The sequence below is a fragment of the Podarcis filfolensis genome (assembly GCF_964270895.1).
Source record: "Podarcis filfolensis genome assembly, chromosome: 1".
Lineage (NCBI taxonomy): Eukaryota > Metazoa > Chordata > Lepidosauria > Squamata > Lacertidae > Podarcis > Podarcis filfolensis.
Genome location: NC_139604.1, coordinates 53,091,842 through 53,115,644, shown reverse-complemented (window position 1 = coordinate 53,115,644; position 23,803 = coordinate 53,091,842). Strand labels below are relative to the sequence as shown.

General features: G+C 44.3%; 3 protein-coding genes and 2 long non-coding RNA genes across 14 annotated transcripts in view; 2 read left to right on the top strand and 3 right to left on the bottom strand.

The window, feature by feature from the left end:
* The window catches only part of AGBL2 (AGBL carboxypeptidase 2), a 30,140-nt gene extending 22,653 nt beyond the window's left edge, over window positions 1-7,487 (top strand). For all 9 annotated transcript variants that reach the window (XM_083624155.1, XM_083624154.1, XM_083624153.1 and 6 more), the window contains 4 exons: window positions 1,555-1,621; window positions 3,639-3,830; window positions 4,145-4,196; window positions 6,269-7,487. In XM_083624155.1, the coding sequence (XP_083480281.1) occupies window positions 1,555-1,621; window positions 3,639-3,830; window positions 4,145-4,196; window positions 6,269-6,602 (645 nt within the window). In that variant the 3' untranslated portion in view covers window positions 6,603-7,487. The remainder of the gene's footprint in view (window positions 1-1,554; window positions 1,622-3,638; window positions 3,831-4,144; window positions 4,197-6,268) is intronic.
* Window positions 747-3,729, bottom strand: LOC310767350. Its single transcript, XR_014550878.1, has 2 exons — window positions 3,618-3,729; window positions 747-1,441 (listed from the first exon to the last, which is right to left on the bottom strand). It is a non-coding gene; the product is annotated as an uncharacterized lncRNA (long non-coding RNA).
* Window positions 3,771-9,388, bottom strand: LOC310767340. Of its 2 annotated transcripts, none has more exons than XR_014550872.1 (3): window positions 9,073-9,388; window positions 8,036-8,192; window positions 3,771-3,865 (listed from the first exon to the last, which is right to left on the bottom strand). It is a non-coding gene; the product is annotated as an uncharacterized lncRNA (long non-coding RNA). The 2 variants fall into 2 exon arrangements; XR_014550873.1 differs by lacking the exon at window positions 3,771-3,865 and adding an exon at window positions 4,123-4,239.
* Window positions 9,389-9,405: 17 nt separating this feature from the next.
* Window positions 9,406-23,575, top strand: MTCH2 (mitochondrial carrier 2). Its single transcript, XM_083624184.1, has 13 exons — window positions 9,406-9,646; window positions 12,083-12,167; window positions 13,115-13,221; window positions 15,165-15,191; window positions 15,468-15,524; window positions 16,723-16,780; window positions 17,517-17,568; window positions 17,786-17,845; window positions 18,220-18,313; window positions 18,822-18,869; window positions 19,388-19,455; window positions 21,676-21,751; window positions 22,271-23,575. The coding sequence occupies exons 1-13, from the start codon at window positions 9,560-9,562 to the stop codon at window positions 22,355-22,357; spliced, it is 906 nt and encodes a 301-aa protein (XP_083480310.1). The 5' UTR covers window positions 9,406-9,559; the 3' UTR covers window positions 22,358-23,575.
* LOC310767334 (phospholipase A2 crotoxin basic subunit CBb-like) lies at window positions 9,653-10,743 on the bottom strand (the record flags this gene model as incomplete). Its single annotated transcript, XM_083624197.1, has 1 exon — window positions 9,653-10,743. A coding segment is annotated over one exon (561 nt), but the record flags the coding sequence as incomplete, so codon positions are not given.
* Window positions 23,576-23,803: the final 228 nt, after the last annotated feature.

Sequence of the window (23,803 nt, the reverse complement as noted above, 5' to 3'; positions counted from 1 at the left end):
TGTCCAAATAGAAGCTTTTGTGTTCCACGTATGTACAAATGAATCAATTTTTTAAGCATAATATCCAAATAAAAGCTTTTTGTGTTCCACGTATGTCTTAGCAAATACAAGTGTCAAATGCAACAACTTTAAGGAGTAGGCTTGCAAAAGATGAACTTTTCTTTGTAATGTTCCACATCTGCCTTTGCAAAGTATGGTTGTTGTATGCAGCTGCTGTATGCAGGTATAAGACAAAGGATACGAAAGATCTTAACATGTGCCTTTGCAAAATACAGTTGTATGCCGGTGTCAGACAAAAGAACTTAAAACGTGACAAGGATTCCCGGAATAATAACAAAATATTTCTCCTTCTGATGTTAATCTTGTTTCGCCCTCCCTCCCCCCATTTGCACATTACCGGTAATTTAGGAAAAGGCATGCTGGGGATGCCTTGCGGGATGCATCAGCTCGGTCCTGCAGAGCAGTGGCATTACTTGGGTTCCTGTCGACACATGCGTTCCCACTTACACGTGCCCCAAAAAGGGCACCGAAAAGGGGCATGGCGGAATGGAGTGGGGGCGGAACGGGGAAACCCCCACTTATGCATGTCCTTTAATGGAACCCCAGTGTAAGTGACTTCCACGGAGGAGCAGCAAAAAGAACATGGTTGGTCAAGGGAGCCGTGGACTCAGGTTGAAAACCACTGATATAGGGTATCACAAAGATGACTGACATCACAGCATATAAGAAACTACAAAGAGAGATGCTTGAACCAAGAGCTCTTTTAATATTGCCAAGGAAATTTAACAAGATTAGAGGGCTGATAAAATGCTTTGGAGAAATCCTACAGTACACTTTGGACACATCAAAGAGAGATGAGAAGATATAAAAATAACCAAATTTTACTGTCAAGGGTACTAGAAACCTTAGGACCTAATACAGTTAGTGGGCATTTACTGGAAAATATGTCTGGAGGGAAATAATGGGGTAGGAACACTTACAATGGTAGTCCCTTGGGTTTGAGTGCATACTTCTAATATGAAAACACAGAGAAAAGGATAAAGGGATCACTGCTTCCGAACATGCAGCAGAACAGGCATATGTGTGATCTTCACATGATAGATGTACACAAGTGTACTATACTCTTTCCTATACTTATGCAAACCAATGTAAGAAAAATGCTGCCTATGAGGTACATCTAAAATAAAGTGGTGTTGGAGGCTTTGAGGTAAGTATCAGTCCATACTGAAAGGTAGCCTTTTCAGCATTGCTTAGCTTAGTTTGTGAATTGAATAAAATAAATATGTGATCAAAAGCAGAAAACAGACCCTTGCAAAAGGACAAAGGCAGTCTTCCTGGTTGACTGAAGAGAAGAAAGTCTGTTTATCAACGGGAAAGGTAAAATAGGGTATGGAAATGTTTTGGTGAGCAACACTTGGACACACATGGGCAATGAATGTGCCTACACGGTGAAAAAAAAAAGAGATATGGTGCACTTTAATACTCATATTATGAGGCATATATAAAAATAAGAAAGTCAGATACTGATTTATTCTCTACATTTCTTTTATACAGAACCGAAATCTAGAAAATTCACTCTCTACATTTGCGCAAGAAGAAAACGTAGATAAGAAGTATCAAGGTGAGGAATCTATCCTTACACACATTGCAGAAAATGGCTTTATTTGGGGGGGTGTATACATGTCTGTGTTATGGCGAAAGAAAGTTGTGGCAGACAGGAGCCATTACCATGCCACCATGATTAACTATTATTGCTTTATAAATATACAAACATGATGGGGACAGAAGGCAAAAGTTTACTCCTTTTCCCTAATTTCCAAATTGCACCTGTACCTAGGCCCATATAAATCAAGTGATAAATTTCTCTGGATTACATTATAATCAAAGCCTAGTCCAATTCTCAACTAAGCGAAACTAAGTGTCCACTGCCCTTTTTTACAGTAGTGTACATGAGCACATATATGGATATGCACCTGTTTTTTTTCATGTACAGGCAACGGCCAACTAACGTGTGATTGCACACGTGCACACAGTGCCTAACCCAGAAGTGACCCAAAAATGTCATTAAACTATCACTAACATAGTGGAATAGGGGTGGGGTGAAAAACTTTATGCAGGCCCCACTAACATGCAGGGGATCCTGAATGTAACCTCTGCAAAATGAGGATTGCCTGTACTGTATACATAAACAGGAATTTTAAAATAGTTTCTGTATACTTGCAAGTACAAGGGAGAGGATGGCATATATTTCTAACAGAAGAGTGGTATCTGTAGTTTGTTAAGGGTACTGGGATTTGCAGCTCTCTGAAGGGTCAACTACAGTTTCCAGAATTCTTTGGAGGATGTTATGTTCCTTAAAATGTAAAGTGTGGATTTGACCATGTTGCTGCTTTTCAGTTAATAATTTCAACGTTACCAAAAAGTGTCTTTCAGCCATCAAATACCTGGATATACAGAAACTTTTTAAAGTTCCATCTGAAAGTTAATAATTAATTAATAATACCCCACCTGTCTGACTGGTTTTCCCCAGCAACTCTGTGTGGCTCCCAACTGAATATTAAAAACACAATAAAACATCAAACATTAAAAACTTCCCTAAACAGGGCTGCCTTCAGATGTCTTCTAAAAGTTGTGTAGTTTTTTATCTCCTTGACATCTGATGGGAGGGCGTTCCACAGGAAGGGCGCCACTGCCTGGTTCCCTGTAACTTCTCGCAGTGAAGGAACTGCCAGAAGGGCCTTGGACCTCACTGTCCAGGCTGAATGATGGGGGTGGAGACGCTCCTTCAGGTATACTGGGCTGAGGCTGTTTAGGGCTTTAAATGTCAGTAACATCACTTTGAATTGTGCTCGGAAATGTACAGTACTGGGAGGGAGACAGATGCACCTCACTCAGAAGGGCATTTCACAAATACTGAACTGCCACCAAGGCTCTAACATGGGTCAACACCAACTGGGCACTAGCCAGAGGTGTAACCACCAACAGAGTTTATACTACTGGTTGTAGGGACTAAGATGGTTGATAGTAGGAGAGGTCTCTTTTAGGTACATGGGTCTCAAGGTGCCATCATTCACTTATAACCAGTACAGCACTTTCAGGACCCATTTACCAATTTTGCAAGATAGTGGTATTTTAAAAATTCAAAAAAGAAAATGGGAACTGGCATCCACTTGATAAATAAGGCTGGCAATATTCACTGTTGTGCTTTTGCACACTTTCTGGGTTTTTTCTTTTTTTAAGGTAAGCAGACCACCACCACCCCATGCCCAGAAAAGAAAAAGATAGTGGAATGTATGGGAGGAGTGAGTATAGGGAGGGGCATAAAACTCAGGCAGCCCAGATGCATTCTACCAAGCTCTACCCATTGGTATGGAATCGCAATTAAAATTGACTGAAAAAACAGGGCTATTCAGCGCCACTTGGCAGTTGTGGAAGCAGGATGCCACAATTGGATTTTGCCCATATCTTTCTTTGCAGACACTCTAGGGGGCAATATTGAGCTATATCAGAGTATTTGTAACAGACATTTATCTTGCAATGTACTGAATTCATGGCAGAATATAGGCTTTCTGGTTGCAGAGGATATTTTGAAGACATTTTACGTTCCTTCATCTTACCTCTGTCTTTCCACTCTGTAGAACTCACTTTGGGTAAGCAGAACATCCCAATAATTGAACCTGAGATCAAGATCAAGGGTCCCCAGCCGCTCCTCGTAGCTATGATTCCATCAATAGAACAGCGACGGAGCCTCACAAAGTCACCCATCAAACAGCACCCATTTTCCTTCCATTTACAGCCTGATGAAGAACTTCATGAGAAACAGAATGCAGGTACAGGACTGGGGTAGTTAAGCAGACAAATTTACCTGTGAGGTTAAGGGACAGAATGAGCACTTAGGAGTGAATGATCCTAATAAGAAAATTCTGCCAGATGAAGAAGACAAATTTAGATGTGAATCTGGACAAGATGGGTACTTGTTCTCTTTAACTGGAATGTATGTCAGACACCAAATCTAAACCATTGTATTAAGTGAAACAAGACATTAAGGAAAATTCACATCATTGCTGACTTTAGTCCAGCCAGAAATGCACTACTGCTGTTTCGTTTTGATTTGGCATTTGTGTTTCCTTTTACTTCTTTACAGGCACTTGTGTTTCATCCGAATGTCCTCGTGGTCTTGGAGTCAAACGACACAGGTACTACCGGGTCAGAACTCCTCCTGGGCACCATGACAGCCTTCTGAAATGGCATTGATTTAATTGTCTAACTTTAGGCCTTTTCACTTACAATTTACTTACATGATGATACATGTGCAGGAAAACATTACATGTACTTCCAGGAAGCAAGGTGGATTAGTCTTTTGCATCAAAAACAACAAGTGTCTTGTGGCACCTTAAAGGCAAATACATTTATTGTGGCATAAGCTTTTGTGGAATACAGTATACTGCAAATAAGTATTTCATCTGTGTTTTTGGACCTCATTTACAGCCACCCTCATCATGTATACAACCCCTCTCCCACCCCAAGAAAACCATGTGTATGCATTGTTCCCATAAGGAATTGTTTAGTGTTTAAGAGGCCACAAGACGCTTATGGTGTAAGGTTTACAGTTATGTGTGTAGTGTGATGTGAATGCTCTTTACATGCTGAGGCTGTGTAAAGGGCATGTTCTGTACTCACTGACTGTTGCCTGGTGTGTGTGTATTATAATCAGGTTAAACTAGGTGAATTGAGGCTGGGTGGCTAATGTGTGGTGTGATGTAGTTTCTATTTCATGCAAGGTGAAACTTGGAAAGTAGCCTTGGCTAGTTGCCCTTCATTTATCTTTGAGCTATATGATAATTCAACTAATAAAAGGCTACTTGGTTGAGACACACAAAAGTACCGGTAATCTTTGTCAGCATTCCAGCGATTGCTAATCCGGCTTGGTAAAACAACCACCACTGTATTGTATTCTCTCACCTTTTAGAACATGAATGAAAATCAGAAATCAAGGCCAAACTACATGCTTTATTATGCTTTATTGCATATGTCTAAGAATTTTAGTTAAATGGCCGCTGGAAACTTGTTGGGATTAGGACCATGGTAGGGCCCATTTTCTACTGTGTTGCAGTCTAAATGAAATTTGCTCCTGGAAACTGCTTCTGTTGTTAGGGAGAAGCTCCTCCCCTCCCCTCCCTGTATACTGTGGTCCTGTTTCTATTCAGGGGTCCTTGCAACTGTTATTTAACAAACAACCAGACATGTTACCGTATTTTTCGCCCCATAGGACGTACCGGCCCATAGGACGCATCAAGTTTTTTGGGGGGGAAATAAAGGGAAAAAATTTTATTTCCCCCCCCAGGCGTTTGTGGTTCCGTCAGCGGGGAGAAGCGCTCTTCTCCCTGCAGCCCGCCTTCAGACCAGGTCCGGGGACAGCGGGAAGACGCGCTGCGCCTCCCCACTGTCCCCGGATCTTGCGGGGCAGGCAGCGGGGAGAAGTGCTCTTCTCCCCACCGCCCGCCTTCAGATCAGGTCAGGGGACAGCGGGGAGACGCGCTGTGCCTCCCAGCTGTCCCCGGAGCTTGTGGGGCAGGCAGCGGGGAGACACGCTCTTCTCCCCGCCGCCCGCCTTCAGACCAGGTCCGGGGACAGCGGGAAGACGCGCTGCGCCTCCCAGCTGTCCCCGGAGCTTGCGGGGCAGGCAGCGGGGAGAAGCGCTCTTCTCCCCGCTGCCCGCCTTCAGATCAGGTCCGGGGACAGCGGGGAGACGCGCTGCGCCTCCTCACTGTCCCCGGAGCTTGCGGGGCTTGCGGCGGGGTCTCCCCGCCGTCAGCCTCCAAACCACTTCGGGAGACAGCGGGATGGCGGCGTTCCGCCTCCCTCTGTTCCCCGACCTTGTGGGGCTGGCGCTGGGGCTCTCCCCTCTCACTCTCCAGGCTTCAGCGAAAGCTTGAATTCGCCCCATAGGACGCACACACATTTCCCCTTCATTTTTGGAGGGGAAAAAGTGCGTCCTATAGGGCGAAAAATACGGTAAATACAATTGCTCAAGTTAAGAGTCTAACCCTGATAACTGACATTTTCCTGCTTTGAACTGCATTAAATGCTAATACCTTTAGGTTGTGGTTAAGTCTTGGTCCCTACTATGTCTTTGTGAAATGAATTTCTTTCACTCTCAATTTATTAATTAATTACAAGTGCTTGTATACCACTTTTTATCTACAATACAGTATTTGAAATTTAATTATTTAAAAGAACTATTTTTCTCCCCCAACCCTTTTTTTAGGTCCATGTGGTGGAATCCTGAAGTGCCTTCTGTGACTTTAATGCTGCGTCGAAGTCTTTCTTTGAAATCTCATAGCATTATTGACAACAAAAACCTGTGGAATCTGAACCAAAGCAGGTCACAGATTATTCCCTACCGAGAATACAAATGGAAACCACTCAAAATTGACTACATGGTTCTGAAGTCGGAAAATGAACATCATGCCAAAGTCAGGGGAACTCCAAACATGATTGGACAAAAATATTCATTACTGAAGAACAGAGAGGGTAATCCAAAGGCAAAGTTTGTGCACAAGGAACATCTTGTGCCCTCCTATGAAGCCATAGACTTTTAATAACTCACAAAGAGTTAATTTGTTAGAAGGAAAGCTGGCACTCTCCTGTTGCAGGCCTATTACAAATGTTTAGCACAAAGTCTACTGCATTTTGATGATGAGAGAATTTGGAGTGTTGATAAAGAGGATGGGAGATTTCAGTTGTCTTATTTTTATAGGTTTGTAGCTGAGATTAACTAATATTAAAGGGCAAAGCTTTCCCCCGTTAAGACCTTTGGTTAGTACAATGCATTTCAGGAAGAACACATAATTTCCACTCCTATATTTTATTCATAAAGTGAAAATGTAGGAAGTACTTGCAAGGAAGTACTGGCAGGTAGGAGGTGCTGAACCTCCTTGCCCGCAGCTTCTGCAGATGCCTCACATGGCTATTTTTAATTATTCCCCACCAAGTCAGGGTTGAAAATCAGAAGAGGGGAAAGATCCAGTGGGCATAGGATGACTCAGTGAGTGTGAGGGGTTAAACAGCATTTCCCTCATGCTAATTCTCTATAAATTCCACTTCTACCATCAGACACACATTCCCCAACCCTCCACCATTACTTCCCAAATTCACATTTACTGAGGTTGCATGTCATTCCACCATTTTTTTCTTTTTGTAAACCCCCCAAAAAGTTTCCTATCAAATGTGTACATGAATTATTATTTTAATGATGAAGGGTGAATATCTGAAAACTATTACGTTGAATTAATAATAGATGATTGTGTAGCAGTGGGCACAATAATAACAGAAACAATTCTGTTGCTGTAATGTTGGAACCACACAAGGAAAAAATGCAATACTCAGGTACAAGTTTTGTTGCGTTTTTACCTCTAAAGTGGTACTGTTACTCTTTGTGAGTGAAAAGTATGTATTGTTGAACATTAAACGGCATAGTAAAGGTACTGAAGGTGCAATTCTATTTTTTTAAGTTTTCAGTTGTCATAAAATAATTGTTAGTGTTCTAAAACACACCCAAACAGAACATATTTATGTAGAAATCTATTGAATGATATTTCATTTTGCATAATGTAGCTAAAAACTATTTCTGTGAAGAATCCATCCACTCGGGTGCAAACTTTGATGACCTGTTATAAACAAGTCAGTTGTGTTACCATTAAGCTATAATTTATTCTCACTATGAAGATTTTGGATTATAATCCAGGAAGGAACGAAGAAATCTCACATTAAATGTGTCTGAACTGCAAATGAGAAACAGACTGGCAAATCTACATGCATTTTCCTCTTCCTCTCTTTAGTATTAAACTAGGATCTACTAGTTTAGCATCTGCTACAATTTGTTTCTGTCAAGTAACTCTTTGACTACCTATTTTTGTCCCAAAATACACAAAAAATCTAGGAAAAGTACAATTTCATATATTTTTTAATCAGTTATTCTGGCAGGAAAGCATATTTGAACTAAAATGCACCTTATATACAGCTATAATTTTACCTTGTTCACTGTCACCTCCTGTCTTTCTTCCCTATATGTAAGTGCCTTGGAAATTTCCTTCAGTGTCCAAATAATGGGAGGGATGTGTTGGTTTCAAAACTTTGGGAATACTTCACCTGCCCACTCCATTTTCCTTGTTGCTATTGCTGCTGCTGTTCTGAGAATGAGGGAACCAGTTTTGTTTTTTTTGTAAAAGGGCAGGCATGTGCACCAGCAACATTTTAAAAATTAAACAGACAAGGCTTCGTTTTCTCTGGAAAGTGGGAAAGGGAGAGATGATGAAGGGAAAATTACAGTGGGGATGGGCTGAAAGGATATTACATTTTGAGACTGCACAAGAGTCTAGGTGCTGAGCAACAACGCATAAGCTCTTCTCTTAACACAAGCTGGAAGTTTTGAAATGCTAGAAGCATTACTTGCTTTGGTAGTATTGCATATTAACCGAATGTGGAAAATTCCTGGGTAATAATTAAAGCACTTTAAAATGAATGCTTGATTTTGGTCTAGGCAGCTTCCCTGAGAGCAAGGATGTCCAAAGTAAGATGAGACTTGAATTGCAAACTAAATAGAGCGGCGGCAGCGGCAGCGCTTGCTTTGTTAGTTAGTTTGACTTTCTACTAGGAAAGTGATCCTGCAAATGCTTACTGAAGAAGTCCTTTGTAGTCAATGTCAATTGTACTACAGTTCTGCCAGGAAGGCATGGAAGTAGAAGAAAAACAACAACCCTGAGTTTTCATTAGCCATGAACATTTTAACTAGTAAGCATCTAATGGTACACAGAGCGAAGAAAACCTAACGATTGCTGAAAACCTGATGTACTGGCGAATAAACTAACTATATTAAACACTCGCTGACTGTCCCGACTTCAATGCCCTCTACTACACATCCGGCGCCTGCCAGTGACTTACTTATGTAGCTAAAACTGTGCGCGGATAGCGTACTCTTCTCGCGACAGCTTCTTCCCGGCCTCTCATTCGGCTCCGATACACAATCTACAATTTCCTACCTCTAGGTCAGAAGATTCTTAGCCCACCTACCGTGTGACGCAAAAGCCTATTTTTTTCCCTTACTGGCTGTCAGAAACAGATCTAAGAAGCACGTCGAGAAATGCCAAGAGAAATTCAATGGGACGGGGGGATGTAGAGTTGTGTACAACCTTGATCCTCGCGGACACTTCAGTTCTAGACCCTTTTTACCACCGAGCTGCAAAGCTATAGAGCGGCGACCATAGAGAATCATAGCTTTCGGGTTGGTTGGTTTTTACCGGAAGTTCAGGCTGCAGGTCACTGTCAATATTGCTTCCCTGCCCCCCACACCAAAGGCTAGGCCTATCGCGCTCTAGAAGTGGCGGAAACAAGGGACTAGCTGGAACCGGAAGTAGTTGGAGTGGGAGGGGAGGGAAAGGACGTGGAGGCAGCGGCTCGAGCCGTATCTTCCTCTACCGCAGGTCACGTGGAGGTGGCGCGGTAGCCTCTGCTTCCACCTCCCCCCCACCCCCTCGGCGGAGCCCGGCGCGGCTGCAGCATGGCGGACACGGCCTCTCAGATGCTGCTGGGCTCCGGCCTCACGGTACTCTCGCAGCCGCTCATGTACGTGAAGGTGCTCGTGCAGGTGAGGCCTTCAGTCTTGGCAGGTTTTCCTTGCTCGTGAGGGCGACGAAGGGGGCGGCACTGAGTGGGTGGGAGGAGGTCAAAGCAGCCCCAGGTCGCCTCCCGCCCTCGCTCACTGGGGAAGAAGTTGCCTCCTCGCTCCCAAACGCGTTTCCATAGCAGCGCCCCCCCTCCCCGCGTAGCCAGCAGCCCCTCGAAGTAGCGGAGTCGCCCTTCGCCTTGGGTCGTATTCGGGCCTTGCTTTGCTTCAGACTTCCTTTTCGCAGGGCGGCGGCTGCTCGCCTCCCTACCCCGAGGCGTAGCAGCAGCGCCGCCGCCCCGGCGGAGGAAAAAGAAAGCCGCTCGTAGGGACGCGGGAAGCGCTTCCTCACTTTCGCACCATCCAGACAGCAGGCGCCGTCATTTGCAGTGCAACTTCGCTTTTGAGTCTTTCTTTATTGCGCTGCCTAGTACCGCAGGTGCTGAGGTGGGTCCGGCGAGGGAAGCCTTTGGGAATCAGCAGCTGCAGCCTGTTCTCTTCCAGAGTTGAATGGTTACTTACGAGCCCCACCTCGAGACTGGTCGAGGGGAAAGACTTCCCCAGGGTAGAATTTCAGTCCAGTTGCGGTGAACGGCTGGGCAAGGGTCCCTGGGTCCTTTGCAGAGAGCCTCCCTGTTGTAGAAAGAATGCTTCCTGCGGGGTTTGGCTGCTGTCAAGCACTCCGCCAGCTGCTTGTCACACTCGCATGCCATCCTGCCACAGATACTCGTGGACTGGCATTCCGTCTCTGATCCGTTGCACGAGAGTTTGTACCGCTGCCACTTTACCCTGCGGTGACACTTTAAGGAGACCCTGGCGTGGCGGTAACAGCAGTCATGAATGAAACAGCACTGATCCACTGCATCCACGGGGCTTCCAGAACCACCAGTTCCACAGTAGCAGCCATATAGATTGAGTCCTAGCAGTGGGATTTGCAACCGGTGCCGGTAACACCAGAGGGTCAAAATCAGATCCAAGACACTGCGTTTCTCTCGCTTGCTGCCTTTGCTGTGTCCACATTCCTGAGAGAACAAAATTGCCAGTGCTAGCCACAGAACAATCCTCATTGCAGAAGCCAATGTTTAATTTTAGCCAGTTTCAGACTGGCGTACCTCACTCAAATGTTTTTGTGAGCCTGGCTGATTTCTGAATCTGGATCAGTTTTCTGCGCTGGTTTTATGTGTGCCTCGTATTCAAATTTGTCCTCTTCTCATTTTTATTGGTAGCGTTTTGGACACTCCCAGTAGTTCCAGCCTCAAGAACTTCTTTATTTAGTATATTTGGCTGCATGTTGCTTTTGGCCAGCTGTGGCTTTGTACTTGTATCATCATTGGCTGAAAAGCATAGCTGCCCCAGGTACAACAGCCCTGTCTGTTAAAATATTTAACAGCCTGCATATCCACCTTCTAATAAAAAATGCAGGAACGGGAAGCACATTAGCATTTCTGAGTTTGGATACACAAATTCCTATAATATAAGGTTCAGAATTTAAGGACAAAAGACAATTGTGAGGCTTCCTGTTATTAACCTCACAGTGGTTCTCATATGATTCACTACACAGAGGATATGTGGAGCTATGTAGTGGGATATCTATCTCAAAAATAAATACCGCCTACCTCTGCCAAGAAAGCACATTGTCTTCTTTGGTAAATTGGACTTGTGAAACACAGTATCCAATTTGTCTGTAAAACTTTTTGCTAAATTGCAGACCTTGATAATGTGAGTTATAAACTATGGAAAACATGTTGCCTAGTATGATATATTGTGACAAATCAAGTGGCTATTCACAGCATAAAAAACAAAATAGCTCCATGTTCTCAACTAGTTGTTTAACATTTAATCACAGCAAACTTATCTTCAGAGTCACCTAGATCACATCAAGGACAACAATTTTAAAATAACTTTACCTGGTTGGAAAAAATGCAAGGGGGAATCACTTTGGAGCAAAGAAGTGGGGGAATATAGTGTGGTGTCTGTGGAGATATATGTTTGGTCTGTAGCTCCAAATTTTATTTAAAGTATTTATTTCCTGTTCTTTAGCCAAAAAGATTCCCAGAACATCTTACGACAATCACTAGTAAGACATATATATGTATAGCACTAAGAGATGGCACCTGGTATCCAGTGACTCTGCCAGACTTTCTGCTGAGCTGCAGACCACCCAGACATTTAATGTGAGCTACGAACTATTACCATCTTCTGAATATAGTGGTTTTAGAACTTTAAACTTACAGTTAGTAGCACAGCCATAGAATTCTAAGAACAAAAAATCGATCATATTTTCTCTTATGGTTCAGTTTTCAAATGTCCAGTGAGTGGAACAGCTGTAGTTGTTCACTGCTAGGGAATGTTGGGGTTATTCCTTGGGATGCTGTTCACACTATAGAGGTTGCTGCAGGCTGTCTCTTTATTTTGAAGGTGGGATATGAACCCCTCCCTCCAACTCTGGGAAGAAATATCTTTGGGCGACAGGTCTATCAGCTGCCTGGTCTCTTTGCTTATGGTGAGTGCATAATGTATAAGATTTGTGAATGAGCCAGAAAGACTTAAAGCAGGATTGGATTGCTGTAATTGCTGTGCTGCACTGCACTTGGCGGTGCCTATGCCTTTAAAGCAGAGCTTCTCATGTGTACAAGGATTAGCTAGAGATCCTGCAACTGTTGGAACAGTGGCAGTTTATATAGGTAAAGTGGTGAGTCTCAACTCTCAAGAAGCTTCAGTGCTACAGCCATGATCATTGGCTTTTGAATTCATGCAGTGAGACAGAGTTAGAATAACAGGAAAGTACAATGTTTGGGCATTTGAGCCTCTCTCTTCCTGTAGCCTATTGCCCTTCAAGTATCCTTCATATGATTTAGCCTGTGCATGCATGTGCATGTCCCAGCAATGCCACACTTCATGCTCCAACTTGTATATTATTGGCTCTGAGCTTGCTTGCTTTCTTGCACACTGTTACTCAAACTTAGGATCATTAACAAGTAACTTGTTACTGCAACCCAGAGATGGGGGAGCTGTGACCCTCTTGATGTTGTTCAACTTCCTAACCATTTGGCAATATCTGGGAAACCTGTGACTTTCCCTTCTTGCTGTAGAGGATGGCAGAGTTTGGGAAGGGCAAGCCGGGTTCTGGTGCATGCTGACATTATTTTAAGTGTAGTCCAATGTTCAGTTAAGCATGCTGAAATAAATAGGACATGTGCATGCTTTGCTGTGCAGGAGATTATGCCTGCAGCTGTGTATCGTGACCTTTGTACTGAAGTTTCTAACTTGGCATCAGGCCCGGTTTTCTCTAGCATGGGATAGGCCGAGTTTTAAATAGTTTTGCATCCCTAACTTCTTCTTTTTTTAACACATTTTTGGGTGCTGGAATCTCCTCTAGGCAGGTGTGTGAATGGGGTGAGAGTCAATGTTGAGTATGATCCTTTAATCTGTATTGACTTCTGTTTTCAGCTAAACACATTATGAAGATTGATGGAAGGGCTGGACTCTTCAAAGGTTTGACTCCTAGACTCTGCTCAGGAGCTATCGGCACTATAGTGCACAGTAAGGTTTTACAGGTACTATATAATTTTATTCTATAGCAACATTAGTATGCTAAACATTTCACAATCTGATAAAGTCAGCCATGCCCTGCTAAGCCCTGCCAATAAGGTGTTAGTTGCCCTTTTAAGGCAGTGAAAGTCGTTATTTGGAACACCTGTAGAACAGTGTGCAACTTCAGGTATTATTCCCACCTTCCCTAGACTCAAGTTGCGTTCTGTGGCTTGTCAGAGATTGGAAGGAATGCTTGCTATGGCAAATATGAGGAGGGTGTTTGTAGTTGTCTAGGATTAAGCCTTAGTAAACACAGTGGGCTGTTTCCACATGGAATGTATCACTTGAATGAGTTTTATCTGCTCCCCTCCTCCTCTTGTGTGCTCCCATTCATTAAATTGCATCCTCTTCAGTGTAAGGCCAAATTTCCAGTTGTCTTCAAATAATCAGGGTATGGTATGCACTCAGCATTCACACAGGGGTTGTAAACTAGCTTAAAGCCTTGGCAGACAAAATTTGTTCTTAGAGCACCAAAGCATAGCTTGGCATTTTATGGCCCAAGCCAACAACAGTTCCAAATAAAGGTATTTGCTAGTTATACTTTTTGGTTGCTGCCAATAATTATTGTGATTGATGCTGAGAGTGAATGGGAAGATACTTGACAGTTTCATGGGGTGGTTTCCAGCAAAGTATTTTATCAGTGCAAGGGCTTCTGGCTGTGCAGCAGAACTTCCCTTCCATCTCCTCTCCCCATGCATCCTCTAAATGTGTTCCAGGGGTTACCCCAATCCTCTGAAGCAGATTTTGGGAGGGTGCACGGGTGAGGAGAGTGAGATGAAGTTCTGTTGCACTAACAGAACTACTGTTTTGGATACGACACATGGTTTTGACCATACAATCAGGTCTCTGAGCATCAAAACTGTTTATTTATAGGATGCACCATTTTGATCTAAATTTAGTTTAGCCTTGTTTTCTGTGGACTGCCTGGATTGCTACTGTGGCCACTTGGTTGTGCCAACCTGTAAGTAGCAGTTTCAGTTTTTTAAGGCTGTTTCTCTGCTTTTAGTTACACAGAAGAACTAGATTGGCAGATGACTCAAATGCACATTGCTTTCAATAATTAATCTGTGAAGAATCCTATATAACTCATATATAAGTAGTGTTGTTGACTTAGAATACATCTTGGAGAAATCACTGAACATATTGTGGGATAATAGTTGCAGAGTAACATGCAGGTTTTTATAGGTATATGAAAATCCTTCAGAAGTACCGTATTTTTCCATCTATAAGATGCCCCCATGTATAAGAGGACCCCTATTTTTTCAGCCCAAAATTAAGAAATAAATATTTTAAACTTTCTGTGTATAAGACGACCCCCAATTTTAAATTTTAAAAATTTGGGGGAAAATATAGTCTTATACATGGAAAAATATAGTATGTATTACTTTTTCCCAAAAACCCAGCTGGCTTGCAATAAGAGTACAAGAAGTAATATGTACTTTCTTTTCATTGGGAATAATTCAAGTAACAATCTTGAGGACATTTTTGAGGCAGACAGCATGGAATATTGAAATATATTTTTAAAAAGTAAAAAATTGTCCAGTAGCACCTTAGAGACCAACTAAGTTTGTTCTTGGTATAAGCTTTCATGTGCATGCACACTTCTTGAGATACACTGTATCTGAAGAAGTGTGCATGCACACAAATGCTTATACCAGGAACAAACTTAGTTGGTGGACATTTATTATTATTTTTTTATATATTTTGACAGCGTCAGACCAACACGGCTACCTACCTGAATCTAGAAGCATGGAATATTCTTATTAATTAAATTTATTAGACACCATTTCTTGCAATCCAATCGTGGGAATGGGAAAGTGAATGCAAAGACAATTACGTATGCTTAAAATGCTGAGAATGAGAAGATAAGCCATGGGCTCATTTTTCTCTGTTTTCCTACTTCTAGCACTGCCAGGAAGCTGATCAAGTTGAGGTAAGTAGGTTCTTAGCTTTTATTTGTTTGCATGAGTTGCTTCTCCCTTTCCCACCCAAGTGATTTCTCCTCTATTTCCCTTCCCTGAGCTCATGGGTATTGGGAGGTGGCTGCTGCCTGTATCAGATGGTATGTAGAGTAGTGCGTTCTCTGGGAGTTCTGGGGTTCTCCAGAATATCTTCCATCCAGAATTAGACAGCACAGCAAGATACCTTCTACAGACAGCTCTGGAAATGCCATCACCCCATGACTTCTGATGCTCACTTTTCTCTCCAGGACCCAGGGATCAGCCCCAAGGAATCTGCGTCCTCCTTGGAGCAAGTTGTTAAGGAGGTAAGAGATGGATTCATTCATGGGCTAAGCTGGGATGTATTAGGATTTCACATGCACAGGTGCCAGGGTTGAACGGTGACAATTTGTTCACTGACAGAACTGATCAGGCATTGCGTTTTGGTTAAATTAACATGGGCAGCCTCCAGGAATAGGAGCCAAGCTTGGCTCCCCTTCAAAAGAGGCACTGCCACCTACCCACTGCTAAAAGATGCTGGGGGAGCAGCAGGGTGTGTGAGGTGAATGACTGGGTGGCACAGACAGGTCAGGCAGTGGGGAACCCTTTAGAGCAGCGGTTCTCAAGCTGTGGGTCCCCAGATGTTGAACTACAACTCCCATCATCCCTGAGCTCTGGCCTTCCCAGCTAGGCGTGATAGGAGTTGTAGTTCAACAACGTCTGGGGACCCACAAGTTGAGAAAGGCTGCTTTAGAGCCTATGGGGCCCTTGGTTGGTGCCTGGCAATGGTGCAGAAGTGTCCCACATTGCAGCCTGCCAGTTTTGTTCCATATCAGTGAACAGAGGCCAGGAGAACTGACTTTAAGCATGCAATATTGGGTTTTAATTAACCCAGCATTAAGGAGGGTTCTGCTTGCCCGAAGGAGCAATTTATTCTCTCCTCCCACTGTGCACTGTCCTGGGAGTTCTCCCAATCCTCCAGAGCAGATTTTAGGAGGATGTGGCAGGAGGAGAGGGAGGGAAAGTCCTGTTATGTGAGTGGGAATCCTTGCATTGGCTTCCATGGGGGGGGAGCACACATGAGTTTGTTAGGTGAATCCCACCCAATATGACAGGATGTCTGCAAGCTGTTTAAAGGGGAGTGTACATCCAGGCACAGAAGTCCTAGAACTGGAGAGATGAAGCACCTAGAAAGAGCCCTTCCAGTGTGCTGTAGTGGGCAATAGGATGCACTTGGAAAGTCTGTGCCTAGCGTGATAATAGAGCAAAGCACTGTCTCTAAATGAGCTGAAACCTGTGGCTCGGCTGAAACTAGCTTTGATTGGTAGAGCAATTATAAACTCAGTTTTAACCTCAAAGTGCAGCTCTTTAACACAAATGCTTCGAGTTGTAACTCACACTAAGTGACAGTCATTAGGTGCTTTAGTGGAACCTGGTCAGATGGGGAGCATTCTGTCACTTTAAATCTTGCCATTTCCTTGGCTGGCTTTCTGCTGATGTTCTTGCCATTCCGTTTGGTCATAGACTTCTCAAGAGATGATTGCACGTTCTGCTGCTACGCTAGTCACCCACCCTTTCCATGGTAAGTAGGGGCCAGTAGCCCTTTGGTCACTGCCAGCACACATTTACCCCCCTGGCAACAAGAAAGAAGAAAGTCATTCACCAGCCTTTCCCTGTTACATTCAGGTCCCTTCATGGTCATTGTTTTTTGTGCTTCGGGTATCCATCTTGCACAGTGCTGGCTTTGATCAATTATCTGATATGTAATTATTTCCTGATGACATTTATACTCTGCTTTTCCTAATCAGCTGAAGGTGCCTAACAAAATGAGTCAAAACACACTGGAAGCCAGTGCAGCTGTTTCAGTAAGGGGGTCACGTGGTCCCTGTACGCAGCCCCTGTTAACAGGCTGGCTGCAGCATTCTGCCAGTTGTAGCTTTCAAAAGCAGCCCAATGCAGAGAGCATTGCAGTAATCCAAATGTGATGTGTATGAGGCAAGTGTTGTCGTGACCAAGAATGGGCATAGTGGGCACACTGGTGTCAGCTAGGCAAAGGCATTCTGGCCACAGCTGTCACTTGGGCATCCAAGGTCATAGCTCCTTAACATGAGCCTGAATTTTCAAGGGGCATTCTATTCCATTTAACTGTGGTTGAACCCCTGTTCCCGAACCAGGGGCATATTTGTCCTGTCTGAGTTAAGCTTCAATTAGGAGAGTGGCGAAGTAGTGTGTTCCTGTGTTGGCCTGAGTAGGGGAAGGAGAGTGGGGAGGATCCTTGCTGATGTCATTTCCCTTTTCCCTCCGTCCTTGTCCTTCAGTGATCACGTTGAGGTGTATGGTGCAGTTCATTGGCAGAGAGACCAAGTACAGGTATGTGCATATTTGTGACCAGGCGGCTTCCTTTGGACTTTAGCCCACAAGGCCAATGCCTTTTTTATAGGAGAACTTAAAAAGAGGCCAGGGAGCAATTAGTGTGTGAGCACAGAGGTTTCCTGTCATAGTTGAAGTTGAAAACGGGGAGGGGGTCAGGAAGAGCCACTTGTTTCTTGATTTCTGAGAGTAAATGAATTTCTTTCTTAATTTTCAGTGGGGTGCTGAGCTCCTTTGTCACCATTTACCGGGAAGAGGGCATCTTGGGATTTTTTGCGTGAGTACTTGCTTGTGTGTGGGGGGGGGGGTGAACTTCCTTTTGTACCTGCCATGGTTGTTGGTTCACGGGGGACATGGGGAACAGGGAGGGACAGAGGGCGAGTCTAATTATGGCCAGAGCTCATGGGAGGCAGAATGTTCAACTAGTTGAAACCTTGGACTAATTCAGCCCAGATTTTCTTAAGCAGATTGCGATCTTTCTTGGGAGAATGTATAACATTGTGCTTTGCACTGAAGTTGATCAGCCTCCCATCATGGAAATACAGCCAGACTTTCTGCCTCACACACTGGAGGGAAACATGCATATGTATGTAAGATGTTTTTTCCAGGCAGTATGTGGCCTCACTTATCAGGGTTTTCTTCCTTTTCCAGGGGCCTTATTCCCCGCCTGCTTGGGGACATCCTGTCCTTGTGGCTCTGTAACATGCTGGCCTACCTCATCAATACCTATGCACTGGAGAATGGGGTAAGTAGACTACAGGTAGTGTGATGTATGGGGTGTAGACAATGGAGTGCTGAGCTCAGGTAGGCAGGTGTGAAAGGTTTCCTCCCCTAGCCTTGGTCAGCTTGAAGGGTCCCTATTGTGGTCCTGTTGCACATCCTCCTGAGCAATACAGTGGAACCTCGGGTTAGGTTATGTAAACCTCAGGTAATGTAAACTTCGGGTTGTGAAAATGGCAAACCTGGAAGTGTTTCGCCGCGCGCACATGTGCAGAAGCGGTCTCTCCGGTTGCGAAAACTTTGGGATACGGCTGGACCTCCTGTACGGATCCCGTTCACAACCAGAGGTACCACTGTATATCTTTTTTGCCCCCAACCTCTGAATGTGGTTGCCTGTTGCTACCTCCATTACATCTAGTACTTTCAGGCAGCTCCTTCAGATTTTGCTCCAGTGCAGGGATTATGATGAATTTGGGAATGACTACTCTTAATAGAGGAACAGGGGTCAATTACTTTGTTTCTCTTCTTTCTAGGTCTCCACCATGACTGAGATGAAAAGCTATTCTCAGGCTGTCACTGGAGTGAGTCTACAGTTCATTTCTCTTTCCTGTGGGAAGAGGGGGTGGGTTGTGTCCTGAGGATGTGAGTGTAGGCTTGAGCACTTCATCCTGAAGCTGGGGGTGATGCTGGTGATGTCCTGTGCAAGAAGCCTTGCAAGCTTCACACCTCAGGATCTCTGTTCAATACTTGTGAGATCCGTCTGATCTCTAGTGCTGAGCTCTTAAGTAGGTGCTGTTGCTTGGCTCAAACTACTGTTCGGCTTAAGCTGAACAATTACCAGCCGTTTCATTTTATCTGCTTCATGATTGCTGTGAACTCCTGTCCTGAAACAGAATTGCGACTGCAATAACGCTTCACTGCCCTGTGGAGCTCCTTCTCTCTAGCCTAAGGCATACTCCCTGCAACTACAGGGTGACTGTTCGATTTGCTGTAGCTCTAAGAAGGTTCTGCCATTAAGAGGCCATCAGCTGGGTGGGGCTTGTGAAGGAAAACTGAGGGACTCTTTTCATTGGTGTATTTTGCTGTATTGTATCTGCAGTTCTTTGCCAGTATGCTGACTTACCCCTTTGTACTCGTCTCAAACCTGATGGCCATTAATAGTTGTGGGTGAGTGCAGAGTCTGATTTCTCTAACTTGGCTTTTGATTGTGTGTTTTCAAATGTATAATACAAGCAGTTCAGTCTCCTTTAGTCTTGGTTTGTCAGGTCCCTTTCCTTCATGAAGCAATGAGAGTTTTAGCAATGTGCTGCATCTCGCATCTGTTCTCTTCATATTTTCAGCAGCTGCTTTCCAGTGTTTAGGTACCACAACCCACAGAGCTTGAAAATAAAGCATCTGACATGGAAAGTCTCCTAGAATAGCTCTTAAGGGTTTAATTTAAAAGTTCAGTGGTCAAAGAGCCATCTCCTTCACTGCGCCCTGCCTATGTTCAAAATAGTTGTGGCTGGAGATGCAGCTAAGGACTTCTAAAAATTTGAACCTGGCTTTCAATCTTGTGGTCATCTGCAAATCCAGTAAATATTTTTAAATTCATGTGGACACTACAGGTCTATTCAATAGATTTCCAATCTCAAGAGAAAATAAGGGATCTGTCCTGTTTCTCCCTGTGGTTGTCAAGCTTTTTTTATTCATTTTATCTTACTACAGTACATGGTTTATGGGTGTTGATTTTATTAATGAGTCTGATCACACAGAGGTAGAAAATTGTGATTCTTTCATTGTTTGATGGGTTAGACCAAGCTTCCTCAACCTTGGCCCCCCAGATATTTTTGAGACTACAATTCCCATCATTCCTGACCACTGGTCCTGCTAGCTAGGGATCATGGGAGTTGTAGGCCAAAAATATATGGAGGGCCAAGGTTGAAGAAGCCTGGGTTAGACACTGGGATGTACCTTCTGGCCACTAGGAGACAGGATGTTGAGAACTGTGGAGTCTCTTGAGAAAATACTTAAATTATAGGTCTGGCTCACGCATCACATGAAACCATAGTTAATGTGAATGAGCATGTTATGGGCTTATTGCTTGGTTTGGAGAGAAGCAAGCAGACACAACAAGCCAAGACATGTGGTTTGTTGCTCCCCATGCAGACAGAAGCTGAGGAGAAGTGAAGTAAGGACTTCTGAGCCCACTGCACTTTCACAATAAACCATGGTTAAACTTGCATTAAACCATGCTTTTAAGCATTAACTATGGCTACGTGCAGGGACACAGGTGGCGCTATGGTCTAAACCACAGAGCCTAGGGCTTGCCAATTGGAAGGTTGGCAGTTCGAATCCCCATGCTGGGGTGAGCTCCCATTGTTTGGTCCCATCTCCTGCCCACCTCGCAGTTCGAAAGCATGCCAAGTGCAAGTAGATAAATAGGCACCGCTCTGGCAGGAAGGTAAATGGTGTTTCCATGCGCTGCTCTGGTTCGCCAGAAGCAGCTTAGTCATGCTGGCCACATGACCCGGAAGCTGTTCGGACAAACGCGGGCTCCCTCGGCCTATAGAGGGAGATGAGCACGCAACTCCAGAGTCGTCCACAACTGGAACTAACGGTCAGGGGTACCTTTACCTATGGCTACGTGCAAGTCAGACCTGTCATTATTTCTGTTCCCAACAACAGGTAGTCATATTCTCAGAGACAACTTGCAAGAAGAGCATGAAAGCAACAACCCTTCCTTGTCATTTGTCTCCAGCATATGATATTAATAGAGTCTGCCTCTAAACATGGGGATTCTATTAGCCTCTGTATCAGTTATGTGAAAAAACATTTCTGTTTGTTAGTTCTGAATGCCCTGCCAGCTTGTTTCACTGTGTTTACTCTCCCCCACTGCAGTGCAAATCTATGAGAAGGGGAGAAAGGTTTATATTTTTCTCCACTTATCTCTACATTATTCAAGATTTTATAAACCTCTTGCATTCTTTTGTGAGCTTTCTCTCTTTTTTTTTTTACACCCTCTGGACAAATAATTTTGCTTTGCTTTACACCAGAGCTGACTCATCATGGTAGTAAAGATGGGCTTTGGTTGTCTGGGTGCCTTGCCTTGTACAGCACAGCAAAAAGCTGGCTGCAAGCCTGAACTGCTGGTGTACAAATGCATTTTTATCTAGAAGAAACAGACCTTTTACTTTGCTCATTGATTCAGACCTATCTCTCTCTCTCTCTCTTTTTTAATATAAAAGCTCAGCCTGAATGTTCTTCGAAGTAATTGCTCTAGTCTAGAAGTTGCATCTGGGCTACTGTTTCCCAAGTGACTATGAAGCTAGAAATGGATGTTCTGCACATGGGATATTGTTGGTGAGCCATTTTGGTAAATTACCCTGGTCTCTTGCTGTTTTTCAGGCTCGCTGGTGGCCTCCCTCCTTATGCCCCAGCCTACTCGTCCTGGTTACACTGCTGGAGCCAGCTACAGGGGGAGGTATGTCTGTCTTGTCTGCCCTTTCATTAGAGGACCATAGCATCTTGCCCTTGATGTGGGTGGGAGAGGAATAATTGGCAATACAGAGTCCCCCTCTCCAATTCTTCCAGGAGTTTCGGCTGTTGGGTGTACCAGCCTCCCAAGCAAGGATGCCAGACCAAGATGTCACTGTGTGGCTTCGGGTGCCCTCACCTCTTCTGGGTGCATTCCTGCTGCCACACCAAGTGTTGATATTCCAGGGTGGGCAAGCTTCATCTCTTGGGACTTAATTTTATGGTTGGGAGAGCCTTGAAATAGGGAGCCCTCTCCAAGCTCTTTCTTTCTTCAGAAAAGAAGAGAGAAAGAGAGACTCTGCCCCCACTCCAATTAAAACAGATTACCCCAGACAGAATTTGACCCTCAATTAGGGAGGAAAAACCCCTCTGTATTTGTTGCTGGCAAGATGCTGGACCTCTGTCCCCAAAGTCTTAATCTCTATTCACATTCCCTCTCATGCCTCCTTTTTCCTCGTGTTTTCAGGGTAACATGAGCAGAGGGAACAGCCTGTTTTTCCGGAAGGTGCCTGCAGGGAAGCGGTATGTGTGGGAAGAGAAGAGATTTCACTGAGCCCTGGGCCTCTTGCGGCCGCTCCAGATGCACAGAATGATGGCAGTGTGTTGATTTCTATACAGTTTTTTAAAAAAGAAAAATAATCAAATTAATCTTGGGCAATGGACCTGGCTGTGAGCATGACTTAATGACAAGTGTGATGGGGGGAGTTTCATTTCTGTCTCTCAGATCGGTGGAAGGCAGCAGGGGCAAGGATGACAGGAAAGCTACCCCTGTCAGAGGAAGAAGAAAAAAAGACGGCTTACACTGTTGGGAATGTGGAGAGTTCTTTTCCTTTTCCAGAGATCACTGGTGTCTGTGTTGATGGGAATGCTATCTTTCTCCCCAACTCCTACCTTCTGATGGTACCATCCCAGGACTACTGTGGGTTGCTGGGGGAAAGTGGACCAATATTTTTTCCCCTCCTGTCCCCAGACAGTAGAGCTCTTAGCCTTCTCCCCCTCAAACATTTTGTTATATTCAGGCATGAAAAGATTGCTGGCAAATTGCTAGCCCTGCTTGGCTGTGCAGGGAGTTAAGCATTATGGAAGCTGTGGTGGGCAAATCAAGCATGTATGCTGTCAGATCTGGAGTGTGCCTCTAAATTTCCTTGGCAACACTCTTGTGATAGCCACCACGGAGAATGTTGCTTGAAATGGTTCCACACTGCCATTGCATGGAGGGGGGTGTTTTAGGGCAGATGCTCACTATGTGGATTAGGCAGGATTCCTCCCCTTACCCAATCAAGCCACTGCAAGCAGTCAGATATGTGGTGGAAATGACCGAGTCTGGCTATTAAGAGGTGGTGTGCACAAGGCTCCCACACAGTGACGGCTCCCATATCGTGATCCAAATTGGCCTCTCTCTGGTCACAGTAATTTGTGAATCGGGCCTCCACAGACGAAATGTTGGGGCACTCTGAGGAACAAGTCCCTGCATCTCATCTGCTACTGTTTCAGGGGTTCTGAACAAACTGGGGGGGGGGGGAATAGAAAGCAACTGTCTTCTGAAAGTGTTTTTCCAAGAGGATTGAAATGTGTCAAATGCAGTCTATTGGCCATAAGAGGTTCTAGAAGAGGAGAGTTCTTATGTGTCTGTGCCTAGCAAAATTGCTCTTTGAAAGCATGACCGTGAAACCACTGGCAGTGCGGAATGTGACGTGTTAACTCAGTATGCTATTAGGAAAGTCTCTATTAGCATTCTTTGTTAATAAAGTTGTAGACAGTGTAACCAGAAGGCATAACTCCTGTAGGCTTTTGTTCTCATACAAACCAGCCAGCTAAGGCAGAAGAGGGTGAGGTAAGCCCCCTGTCCTCATTCCTGTACAATCTGTGCTACTCGCTCTTGGACCTTTCATGATTTCACAAAAAAAGCACGGTTGCTGCTACTCACGTTACATTACCATCTCCAAAAAGAAATGCTAGGTTTGTGAGGGACGGAGGTGGCGGTTTGCCATATTTGTCT

Bases quoted from the DNA above. Each gene is read 5' to 3' on its own strand.
- MTCH2 (XM_083624184.1), top strand. From the start codon at position 9,560: ATGGCGGACACGGCCTCTCAGATGCTGCTGGGCTCCGGCCTCACGGTA. The intron at 9,647-12,082 runs GTGAGGCCTTCA...TTTATTTTGAAG, and splicing joins ACGTGAAGGTGCTCGTGCAG to GTGGGATATGAACCCCTCCC. The intron at 15,525-16,722 runs GTAAGAGATGGA...GTTTGGTCATAG, and splicing joins TGGAGCAAGTTGTTAAGGAG to ACTTCTCAAGAGATGATTGC.